This window comes from Phocoena sinus, chromosome 2 (genome assembly GCF_008692025.1).
Source record: "Phocoena sinus isolate mPhoSin1 chromosome 2, mPhoSin1.pri, whole genome shotgun sequence".
NCBI classification, from domain to species: domain Eukaryota; kingdom Metazoa; phylum Chordata; class Mammalia; order Artiodactyla; family Phocoenidae; genus Phocoena; species Phocoena sinus.
Genome location: NC_045764.1, coordinates 20,804,032 through 20,816,228, shown reverse-complemented (window position 1 = coordinate 20,816,228; position 12,197 = coordinate 20,804,032). Strand labels below are relative to the sequence as shown.

General features: G+C 46.7%; 1 protein-coding gene across 10 annotated transcripts in view; it reads left to right on the top strand.

Moving 5' to 3' along the window:
• Window positions 1-12,197, top strand: part of CELF2 (CUGBP Elav-like family member 2) — a 397,933-nt gene that overhangs the window by 303,477 nt on the left and 82,259 nt on the right. For all 10 annotated transcript variants that reach the window (XM_032621812.1, XM_032621814.1, XM_032621815.1 and 7 more), the window contains one exon: window positions 9,322-9,370. In XM_032621812.1, the coding sequence (XP_032477703.1) occupies window positions 9,322-9,370 (49 nt within the window). The remainder of the gene's footprint in view (window positions 1-9,321; window positions 9,371-12,197) is intronic.

Here is a 12,197-nt window from a genome sequence, read left to right as displayed (position 1 = left end):
CGTCACGCTGAAGATCAGCTCCTGCACAGCGAAAGAAACGATCGACAAAACAAAAAGGCACCCCACTGAATGGGAGAAAATATTTGCAAATCACATATCCCAGGGATTAATATCCAGAATATACAGAGAACTCATAAACTCAGTAGCAAAAAGAAAAAGTCTGATTAAAAAATGGGCAGAAGATCCGAACAGACATTTTTCCTAAGAAGACATACAGATGGCCAACAGGCACATGAAAAGATACCCAGCATCACTATTCTTCAGGGAATTGCAAATCAAAACCACAGTGAGCTATCACCTCACCTGTTAGAATGGCTCTTACCAAAAAAACAAGAAATAACAAGTGTTGGTGAGGATGTGGAAAAAAGGGAACCTTTGTCCACTGTTGGTGGGAATGTGAATTGATGCAGCCACTATGTGCAGCCACTGTGGAAAATAATGTGGAGGTTCCTCAAAAGCTTAAAAATAGAACTACCATATGATACGTCAGTTCTACTTCTAGGTATTTATCTGAAAGAAACAAAAACATTAACTCGAAAAAGATACCTGCACCCCCATGTTCACTGCAGCATTAGTTACAGTAGCCAAGATACGGAAGCAACCTAAGGGTTGGGCGAATGAATGGATAAAGAAGTTGTTTCATATATAAATATGTATGTGTATATGTGTGTGTGTGTGTGTATATATATACATATATATACACGCACACACACACACACACATATACCATATAATGAAATATTATTCAGCCATTAAAAAAATGAAATCTTTCCTTTGGGCAACATGATGGACCCTGAAGATATTATGCTAAGTGAAATAAGTCAGACAAATACTGTGTGATCTCCCTTATATGTGAAATCTAAAAATTAAAAAAAAAAAAACTCATAGATACAGAGAATAGATAGGTGGTTTCCAGAGGCAGGGGGTGAGGGGTGGGAAAAATAGGTGAACTGGGGTTCTTTTTATTGTTTTTTCATTTAAATAAGCTTTTAAAATATGTATTTCATATGTGCAAGTGAAATACATAAAAACATATATATACACGTACACATGTATGCTACACACATTCATATATAAGTTTCTAATTGGAAAGTACCCTATAGATTGAGATGGTCTAGTATGGAAAAGGAATTTTGGTAATGCTCTCGGTTCTTAGAAACCACCATTTCACAGCACAGCTAGGATATGCTAGGGGTAGGGTCGGTGTGGAGGAGTGGCTGGGGGTTTACGCTCCAGCCCGAGACAGTCCCACGAATCCCGGCTCCACTGCTGACTTCCTGTATGCCTTAGCCAAGTTCTTTAATCTCTCTCTGTCTCCCTCCTTCTTTCCCTCTCCCCCCACCTTCCCCCACCCCTTAAGTTCCTCATTCACATCTATCTCAGGGCTGTTGTGAGAATGAAATTAGTTAGCATACATAAAGAGCCTACAGCAGTGCTTAGTTATTAGCACAGGAAAATTGAGAGCACAGGGAAGATTTCGTCAGTTTTCACCAAAATTGCCTAAATTCTCCACTTCCCTTAACAAGTGTGGCAGTGAGCTCCAAAACCAGCTTCGTCCTGATGATAAAAGCTGGTTTAGACCCATCCAACACATGACTTTTGTCATCTCTATTCGTTCAGAGGCGTCACTCTATTAAAGATGCTTTTGCAAGTTTAGCGATGTCACCATTTTCAAAATCAGAGAAATTCAAAAGTCCTTATTCAATATGATAAGTCAACATTCCTGAAACTCCCTTTGTTTCTTCCCAGTCTCCTTTACGCAGAGCATAAAAGACAGTGACGGAAATGGCAGAATTTCCTACCTAGAGAGGTAGGGGAGCCTCTGAAGCTCTGGGAGTACCTTATGGTCATAGAAGATCCCTTGACAAAGACACACACTTTCCTTTTGGGGGATGGCATGCATCCAGTTGGTGACAGTTCTTTTGAAACTTATTTTTGCCCATTTACAAAACTTTTTTGAGAAAAATTCAGGAAGCCTGGGTGCCTTTGGTATCTCACAGTCCACTCTCCAAGATACCAAGTATCTTCTGCCTGAGTCACATCTGCATTGTCGGGGAGCAAAAGGAAACTCCCAGTTCGTCTCTCCTGGCTGGAATCCGTTCATTTTCTCATTTGGTTGGCGGGTGGCTCTTCCGTGCATCCACTTCTTCCCTCCGCCTCTGTTTCTCCCTTTAAATACTTAAGGGGCAGTAAGCTTAGCGCATGTACCATCACGGCTGCTCGTTCTAGGTGTCAGGATGGGTTTAACAGTGATATGTGTAACAGTGACGCTGTCAAACCCATTTCAGGTTAAAAGCGGCTTGTTTTATTGAGTCTCGTGTTAAAAAGGTGGTCAACTCATCCATCAGTGGTGGCTGGAGTTAAACAAGTTTCAGCATGCGTTCTCCTGTGTGTGAGAAGCCGGCCAACTCACCTTCACCCGGGTCTTCTATCTTCCGGCCTCCACCTGGCTTAACTTAACACTGGCTATTTCAACTCAGAATCGCCCCCGTAGCCATCACAGGATTAAGGCAGAGAGATCCGGAGAAATCTCGCTGACTTGGTAGACTGTGAGACTCCAGAGAACCTGATTCGTGGATGCCGGTGCTTGTGGCCCAGCAGCGTCTCTGTCTCTGGGATGTGATGGGACTCGTAACAGGGCCTCTGCAGCTCCCTCCACGTGCTGTCACCCCCACAGGCTTTGGGGGATGCCTTTGCCCCACAGCTGTGTCCTCACCTTCATTTCCTTGAGCCACAGCTGGGCCCCCGGGTCACGCATCCAAGGTAAACGCATTCAGGAGTGAGAAGCAGCAGGTCTTATCAACAATAAGGGAGCTCAATTCTGGGACCCCGTGTGTATGTGGCGGAGAAGCAGAAAGAGGACCAGAGGCCACTCACTCATCATTAGGAGGCAGGATAAAGGGTGAGGCTTGGTGCTGGAGGCTGGCACCCTCCGACACTCACAGCTTCCCACAAGAGAGGAGATGTGGGATGAAAACCAGCCCAAGCCAGAGAGGAGTGGCCTGCATGTGGTGAGACCCTAATCAGACCCCCGAGAAACGGCAGCTCAGTGGACTGTAGTCACAGTGCCCTAAGCATGTGATCGAAACTGAATACAGATGTAAGGGGAAGTAAACCAGCGATTTCTCCGGAAGCTACTTGACTCCAGTACCCGCCCCAGAGGGAGGGAGGGAGCTCTTGCAATTCCCCCTTTCATTAGATTTCCTTTGCTTTTTGTTTGTTTAATTGAAGTGTAGTTGGTTTACAATATTACGTTAGTTTCAGGTGTACAGCAAAGTGATTTGGTTATACATATACATGTACGTGTTTATATTCCTTTTTTATTCTTCTCCATTATAATTTATTGCAAAATATTGACTGTAGTTCCCTGTGCTATACAGTAAATCCTTGTTGTTTATCTATTTTACAGATTTCACTTGCCTTTAAATAAGTAGGGCTAAATAGAAACCAACAAGTCACCCAGTACCCTACTGTCGAACATGAGGCAAGATGTCATTGTTCTGTAATAAAATGCAAAAGAAATTCACGTACAAAGAGATCTTCAAGGAAATGGGTTTGGAAGGCTTTCTTCATTGAAACGTAAACTTGATGAACTCTGTTAAGTCAAATGTACTGCCAGGAACCAGGATCTGTTTCCAAAACACTTGATTTTGCCTCCCTGGGACAGGCTCTCTGCCATAGGGGAGCCTGGTGTAAGACAACGAGAGCCCTGTTGTGGTCGAAGTTCGCTCCAAGGGCAGCTGAGTTGAACTCAAATCTTAGACTCACTGCTGCTGTTTCTCCAGCCCTCAGGGAAGCTACCCTGTCCGTGTCACAGGCCGGAGGTTATAAAATGCATAGACTTCTCTGACCAAGTAGACAAATCATGACAATACAGACCAGTGAAGCTTTTTTCAGACCCAGCTGATCCAGTGTGATGATGGAGTCTCACGTTAAAGGTGGTTAGCTCATCCATTGGTGATGACTGGAGTTAAACAGTATCAGTATAATTAACTGCATTAATAATGCAGCCTCAGTATAATTAACACGCCTCTTAACATATATACAACGGAATATTACTCAGCCATAAAAAAGAATGAAATACTGCCATTTGCAGTGACATGGACAGACCTAGAGATTGTCATACTGAGTGAAGTCAGTCAGAGAAAGACAGATATCATGTGATATCACTTATATGTGGAATCTAAAAAAAAAAGTACAAATTAACTTACCTACAAAACAGTTATAGATGTAGAAAACAAACTTATGGTTACCAAGGGGGAAAGCGGGGGGAGGGATAAATTGGGAGATTGGGATTGACATATATACACTTACTATATATAAAATAGATCACTAATAAGGACCTACTGTATAGGGAACTCTACTCAGTACTCTGCAATGACCTATATGGGAAAATAATCTGAAAAAGAGTGGCTATACATATATGTATAACTGATTCACTTTGCTGTACACTTGAAACTAACACAGCACTGTAAATCAACTACACTCCAATAAATATTAATTTAAAAAATAACATGCCTCCTAGGAGACTCCTTGGGAGAATTCTTGAAGAGGATGTGCTCACTCGCCATAGACAGAAGGAGGAGGGATCCAGCCCCAACCCTCAACTCTGAGGGTCCCTTGCATCTGGTGGGACGTTAGGAGACTGGAAGGGTGATGGCCAAGTTCTCGGGCCCTCCCTCCTGTTGCTGCCATCGCCCCCCCCCCCCCCCCCCATCCAGTGCAGAGCACGGTGCAGACCTCTGACCTCCGGCCCCGCCAGCTCTGGGATTGGAGGCGCCAGTTCCCCGTCATGACAGAAGCACTGTTGTCAGGCTTCAGTTCTTGACGCCATGGGGGTCACCTTCGGTCCTTGAGGAAGGCCATGAGCCTCCGGCTGCCAATCCAGGGCAGTTCTGATTCAGGGCTGAGAAGTGCATTGTTTTCCCTGTACTTGAACTTCTCCGATCCAGGGATGTATCCCTCACTGTTGGTCTTGTCATGCCTCATTTACGTTGTGTTTGGTGAATGATCTCTGGCGACATCGATTGCTTCCTCTGTGGGTTAGAATGTCCCATCATCATTCTTCAGGAACAAACATGACTTAGTTTCTCTTACTCTGTTCCTTCAAATTTGTTGTTCCTTCCCTGAAATGCCCTTCACTCAAGTCCTGGTTAGCGCCCTTCAAGATCTAACTTGACCATGGTTTCAGCTGAGATGCCTTCTTGCCGTTCCTTTGACTGTGTGGGGTGTGTCTCTTCTGAGTTCCCACACTGCATGTGGGAAACGGCTGGTCTGTCTGTCTCATCCTTGCGTTACATACTCCACCATGACCAGAACTCTTTTTCACCCATCATTCCCACCATGTAACAGATCATCTGGTCAAAGCAGAAATAAGCGAATGCGTGAGTGGTCTTAGCATCGTACTGGGTCAAATCTTTGACATCATTTCCTGTTACAGGGAAAGAATCCCTGTATTATAATTTGAGCATTTAAACTAGAATACCCCTTTCTTTACAATAACTTCCCTACTCTGCTCAAGAAATCTCCCAAAGTTCTTGGAATCATGAGACTTTGAGGAAGTGACACACATGAGAACGACTCCTCCAAACCATGTGTTTTTTCTTGTCTTCCTTGACATTTACGTCCTGTGTCTGATCAGGAATTTGTAACTCAGATGAACTGTTCGTGGTAATGAGCCATTCTTAATACAGTCCTGATTGAATACCTCTCTCCAAGAAGGTCACGGTGCTCTACATATATTATCTAAATTGTCTTCAGAACATCGCTGGAGTAGGGTGACCACCCATTCAGAATTCACCTTGGTCTGCCAATCCAGATCTCTGTGAGGTTGACTTTTTTTCCCTTCAGAGCCCCAGAAAGACCGAAACCAAGTTCAAGTCTGCAGTGGCTGTAGCTACCACTGCTACATTGCTGAGCCTGGATAGTCTTAGGTCAGGATCAAAGCTAATTCTCTCAGCAGCAGCAGGAGAGCCCAGAGTCAAGTCTCCATGTAACACCCGTCTTAAAGCTCCAGAGATAAAGTGTGATGCGAGGGCAGAGGAAGATTACTTTCACCCAAGGGGGTATTGCTGGCGCCTTCAACTGCGTGTCTGGTGCCTGCAGTGAGTGCAGCCTGCAGTTCTTCATCATAGGCTCATAAGTCCAAATCCCGTGTTGGGCATTTTGCGGGGAAGCAGTGTGGTTTGGGGGAATCGGCACTGGATTGAGTAGGGAGCTTAGATTTCTGATCCCAACTCTGTCATTAACCGTCTGTGTGTCCTTACTGAAGTGTCACTTACTCCCTTCAGACCTGTACATTGAGAGCATTGGATGAAATGATTCCCAGGGCCCTTTGCAGCTTTAGAGTCCAATGATTCTGTCCTTACTGCTCCCAGATTTCCTCCTCCAGACCTCCGTGCGCGTCACAGCTGGATCTGAATGCTCACGGCGCTCTCTCTGTGCTGCTTTTCTGATGCTGGTCACCATCTTTTCCCCTTTATATATGTGCCTATCAACGACCATGTTGGGTCGGCATCTTCCCAAGGGCAAGAGTCCTTCACTTCATTTTTGTGTCCTGTACATAACGTTGGTACACTTATCTCTTGTCTCCTGTCCCTTGAACCTGTGAATCTCATTGGAGTCTTTTCAGCTCATTGACCTGTTACAAGTCTTTCCTGTCTGGAAAGGAGAGACCCTGGCCCCATCCTCCTCCCCCATCCTCCACCGAGCCTCCTGTCTTCCCCACTTAGAGCTAATCTTGAAATAGTTGTCTGCATTTCTCACATCAACTGTTCCCTTTCCTGTTACTCTCCCACTGCCTACAAGCTGGCATTTTGGCCCCTACCACCCAACAGAAACTGTTTTGATAAATTCCCTTAAAAAAATTTTTTTGTATTGCCAAACCCGGAAGGATACTGGGGCGTTTTCATCATAGCGTCTAAGAGCACTTGCTCTGACCATCGCCTTGTTCTTGAAACTCCCTGCGTGGCTCCAGTGGGGCCAGCTCTTCTGCTCCTGCCTCTCTGGATGGCCTTTTGCTCTGTCCCCCTTAGACTCCCCTTCCTGGCTGTTCTCCACAGTTCTGCCCCTGGCTCTTGTCTCTCTTCACTCCGCATTTCCCTCTCTGGACAGTTTCAGCCACGCCCAGGGCTTCCGCCACCTCCCAGAGCTGTCCCAACAGCTCGAAACCCACATTTCCAACTTCACCCCAAACGCAGCGTGTCCTGACCTGTGCCCATCGGTCTCTACACCGCCTCCCCGAACTGCTCTCTCGTGTTTTCCCGATTTAGGCAGTTATATACAGGACACAACGTTATATATAGGACACAAAAGTGAAACGAATAGGCAGTGATCCCACTACACATTTCGTTGTCCAGGCCTGGGGTCCCGCTGCCCCCTCATCCCTACAACCAGCCAGTTACCTCTGAGGTTTAGACCTTCCCTGCTGTACGTGGGCTGTTGCAGTAGCCTCTTAACTGTTCTCCCTGCCTCCTGTGTCTCTCTTCTACCATCCATCCTCCACACTGCAGCCAAAAATGACTTTTCAAGGACGCAGATGGGATCTCGTTGCCTTGCTCCTTAAATATTCTATGCCTGATCGTTGACTTTTAGAGGAAATTTCAGCTCCTTGGCACGTGGGATCCTCTAAGGCCTGGATGCCGGCCTCCCTGGCAGCCCCTTCTCGTGCCTTCCACCCTCACACTGTGGACTCCCTCCAGGAGGACTGAGGGCTTTCTCACCACGGTGTCCTTGTGTGGGGTTGTCCATTCGTTTCAAGGGCCACCCCCTTCCTCTGCTGGCAAGTCCAACCAGCCCTTAGGACTCAAAGCAGATGGGCCCTTTGCCAAAATCCCCCCACCTCCCTCGCCAGGCAGAAGAAGGTGTCTGCTCCCCTGGGCTCCCACAGCACCTCTTCTTAAAAGGCAGGTCGACTTACTGACTCCTAAGCATTCCATTCTCACGCTAGTCTCTTCTCTACAGATTGAGCGTGTGAATGCGTGGAGTGAGAACACAAGTAGACCCCACAACTCCAGGCCTGTGTTCTGTGCATAAGAGCCTCTTGCCTTTGAGAATCAACGGAGCAGCTTTGAATTATTTAGCCTCTTGTCCCCTGATACCGCTCCCTCTTACCTCTTCCTCTTGTGTTTTGAAGACCCTGGCAGGCATTAGGTGCACGTGGTCTCGACCGCCTGCTAATCATTTCCCATCATTTCAGTGCCGGAGCCCAGTACCAATCCCCTTTCATTTCAATTAGATAAAGCCCAGAGCTGTGGCTGGCAAGTAAGGGAAGTCCACTGGGGAAATTAAAGGTTCAGAGAGAATAGGGCCCATTATAATAAAAGCATTTGCACAGCCACTGATTCCATCTACCCTGTGGCTGCGACGTTCCTTGGGGTAGGATGGAATATGAAGCAAGAGAGCCCACGAAAGTCATTTGAGGAATTTATTTTAATTGGAAATGGTGGCAGCTTTCTGTGCTCTGCAGATCTTCAGATCACGCACAATGCTGTGATTGGCATCGTTTAAAGAACCGTAGAGCATCTTGTTCTGCCACGATGCAGGGTCTTGGTTCCCCTTTGTCTCGGGCGCTCCTCCTCCTACGTAGGTACCGAATGTGATCGTAAGCCCCTCACTCCCGCTTTTCCTCCTCCCTCCCTCCCTCCTTCCTTCCATTCTTTCGGTGCCTCTGCATTTCCTGTTTCACACTTGGTGTTTAATAAAAATGGGATCATGGCGCCTCAATCAATCAACTGGTCGACCTTCAGATTACTCAGAACTCTTAAGAAACAGCCGTGCAGCAGACATAGAACGGCCGGAAGAAAAACAGATCATCTGTGTTTAGATTTGTAATAATACAAAATAACAATAACTTTTTTTTTTCTATGCCTCATTCATTAAGCACGTCACATGCATTTTCTCAGGTGATTCTCATGGCCCCGCTATGCAGGGGTCACCTCCATCTCGCAGATGAGGAGACTGAAGCTCAGAGAAGTTAAGACGCTTGCCCGAGGTCACGTAGTTGTAATGAATGGCAGAACCAGAATTACCTGTAAGATCCAGGCAGAAACCATATTGAATGGCAGGACCAGGTTTTGAACTTGAGCCTGACTGCAAAGCCCACGTGTTAAGATACCATGTCACAGCGCCCCGGGACTTAAAAGTATCCTGTTTGCTGAACATCAAACACATGCTTGCATTTTAAGGTAGCTCATTTTAACTGAGAGGTCTCGTTATTATTTACATGCCCTTGTAACAATATCAGTAGTCGTGTTGAGTAGCGTGGGGTTTCTGAGACTGTTTGTTCCATCTGCCTTTACTTTCTCACTTTTCTGTTTTTAGATGCATCACCCCATTCAGATGAAACCTGCAGATAGTGAAAAATCAAACGGTAGGTGGTGACTGTCTTCCTTTCATGTCTGTTCCTTTAAGTGAAGACGTGAGGTGGGGGGCGGGAAGAGCTGGCCCCGTTGCTGTTTCTCTGAGGAAGGCAGAGAGATGTGCTCCGGGAAACCTCCATCGCGGTGGGTACCTCGCCCTCCTGCCTCCCGTATCTCTGGGGTAAAGACCTGTGAAGATGCTACAAGGAACGGCTTTCTGTGTCCCTGTTTGGGGCTTGCTCTGTGTGGCCACCCTGTGGCTGTTGTTCACCTCCTCTTGACAGCAGTTTGGGCACCTGATGGGGAGGGGTGACCTTAAACTATGCAGAGAAGGTGAGTGAGAAGGGCATCGCCCACCAAGAATGAGGCTGTCTTTTTTCCCCCCCCTCCCTTTGGTCCTCTGGCTTTGCGACTGTCTCACTGCACTTTTCTCTAGGTTGTATCCATGCATTTGCATCCACATTCATTGAGAATTCCGTCGGCTGATTAAATAAACATACAGTCAGTGCAAAAACAAAACAAAACAAAAATACGCATTTGATGAGGTCGGTGAAATAATTGAGACTTACCTCTCCAAGACACCAAAGGGTTGCTAACCCCATTTCTCTCTGAAGTTTTTGCTCCCACTTCTGCAAACCTTCTGGCCCTGTTTTGTTCTTTGGACTGGCTACATTGTATGTTAAAGAAATCGTCTACCTTCTTAGACCTCAGCCCTCTCCTGCCCCACTAGACTGACATGGTCAGCATGGCCGCCTTCCTCCGGGCAGCTCTGCACCTCATTAATTAGTCATGGAGCAGAAGCCGTACACTTAGAGGTCTGCATTGTCTGCCAGTGTAAATTGTGACGGGGCTCCGCGTCTCTCCATGAGGTATTTTCTTTTGCTAATTGTAGTGCAACCCATTTCCTGGCCCCATACACTAGGCAGTTTCGAAAGAAATTCCACATCGTACGGTGGTGTCTGTCGGAGAATAGATGTTGGTGCTTTCCCCACCGTCTCCTCACCAGCCACACACTTCTCTGCAAGTCTAACTCCCTTTTTCCTACAGTACTTTATCACAGGCGTGGCGTTGAATGTCAGAGGGTCTAAAATCCACCCCTGCTTTGTTGTGGGATCTTGGTCCAGTCACCTCACTCCTTGACTTGACGGTTATCCATCGATTACTTACTGTGTGCCAGGCACGTTGCCAGAGGCTGGGACTGCAGCAGTGAATTTTTAAAAGAAGAAAAGGACACAAAAGACGCTGTCCCTTACCTGCTGGAACTCACATTCGTTGTCACTGGTTTCAGTATCTAATAATCACTTGAAGACCAGACTTTAATCTCCTCATTCTTAAAATGGGAATAATGCTAATTGCCTCTCATAGATGAGCTTTTTTTTTAAGACTCATAGAAGATGTTTGTGACAGTGCCTTGTAAATGTTCGAACACTTCTATAAGATGTTGGTCAGTGTTCCCTGGCCTTTAGGGGCCTTCGCCGAGTGCGTCTGCCCAGGCAGAAGGCCATCTCCTCGTGCCGATTTGTTCCAGGAGTGTGTGTTACAATCTGTTCTCTTCCTCCTGGGAGAGAGGCGGGATGGATCTAGAATTTGTGGGATGAATTCCATCAGTGAAGGTCATCCTGGCACATCCAGCCACCAGGAGATGCCCTCTGTCCTTTGGCCCCATAATTCTCCAAACCGTGTCAGGACACGGGCCATGGGATCAAAGTCTGCCAGGAGGGGGTTCGTCTGAACCTTAGGCCATAGTGATAAAAACGTGACAGAAGAGAGAACCAAGTTGGAAATGTCTGACTTAAAATACCCAAAGAGTTGAACCGAGAAAGGGTTTCTTCTTCTGCATTTTCTCCTGTGCAGGTGCGAACCCTGACTGTCCACAGGGTAGCTGCCGGGAGGGCTCAGAATGGTCAGCTGCCCTTGCTGTCCTCTGTCTCCTGTGGACACTGAGGGTAGTGTTTGCTTTGTATCTAAAACCACAGCAACAGAATCAAAGTGCCGTGGGCACACCCCATGTTGCATGATCTCAAAATCCAAGCAGGATTGGGCTCTGTTCTACTAAGATGAGCAAATACCTAAAAATGCCATTTTTCAGGAAGCGCCCCAGGGTAGCAGGTGAAATCTATTTTGAGGAGCCTGGACTTGACCCGGACCCTGCACTTATTGGCTGTGACCTTGAGCAAGTTCTTTACTAACCTCACGCAGCCTCGTCTCTCCCACTGTAAGAGGGGCTCCGGAAGCCTAGTCTGTGCTCTTCCTGTAAGGCCCGCCTTACAGAGTCATCATGCAGTTAACACCCACAGAGCTTGGTGTAACACCTGGCACGTAGCGTGCGTGCAGTCTGCTACGTTGGTGGCCTAGCTCCAGCCAGTTGAGGTAGTTGTTTTGCTGCATCCTGAGAGCAGAGGCCAGCCCTTCCAGCCTTGGGCTCTTCCTGCCAAAGCTTAGATCTGTGCACCTGAAGGAAAACCCCCAAACCTTCTTGCTGGGCCAGTTGTCCCTTTGCTTGCAGATCTACCTTCATTTTCTGACTTTCCAGTAAAAAGAAAAAGTCAAATAGTGTAAATGGACCAAAAGCTGCTTTGAAAGAGCTCTTCTTCACGGAGGCTCAGAGGGACCCCCACCTTGCATAGCCATGAGCAGACTTCAGGGTTGTCCTTGGAAGAATCAGGAGAAAAAGGTATCATTTCCCAAAGCCAGGGATAAAAGCTGCAAGCCTTTTCTGATTCCACATGACATTTTTAACAGGTAAGCATAGTTTCTGCAGCTCAGAGAGCACCAAGATTTCTTTGGCTCAGATGCTCGAAATAGCTCCTGTGGTTGTGAAAGAAGTATAACGAGCTC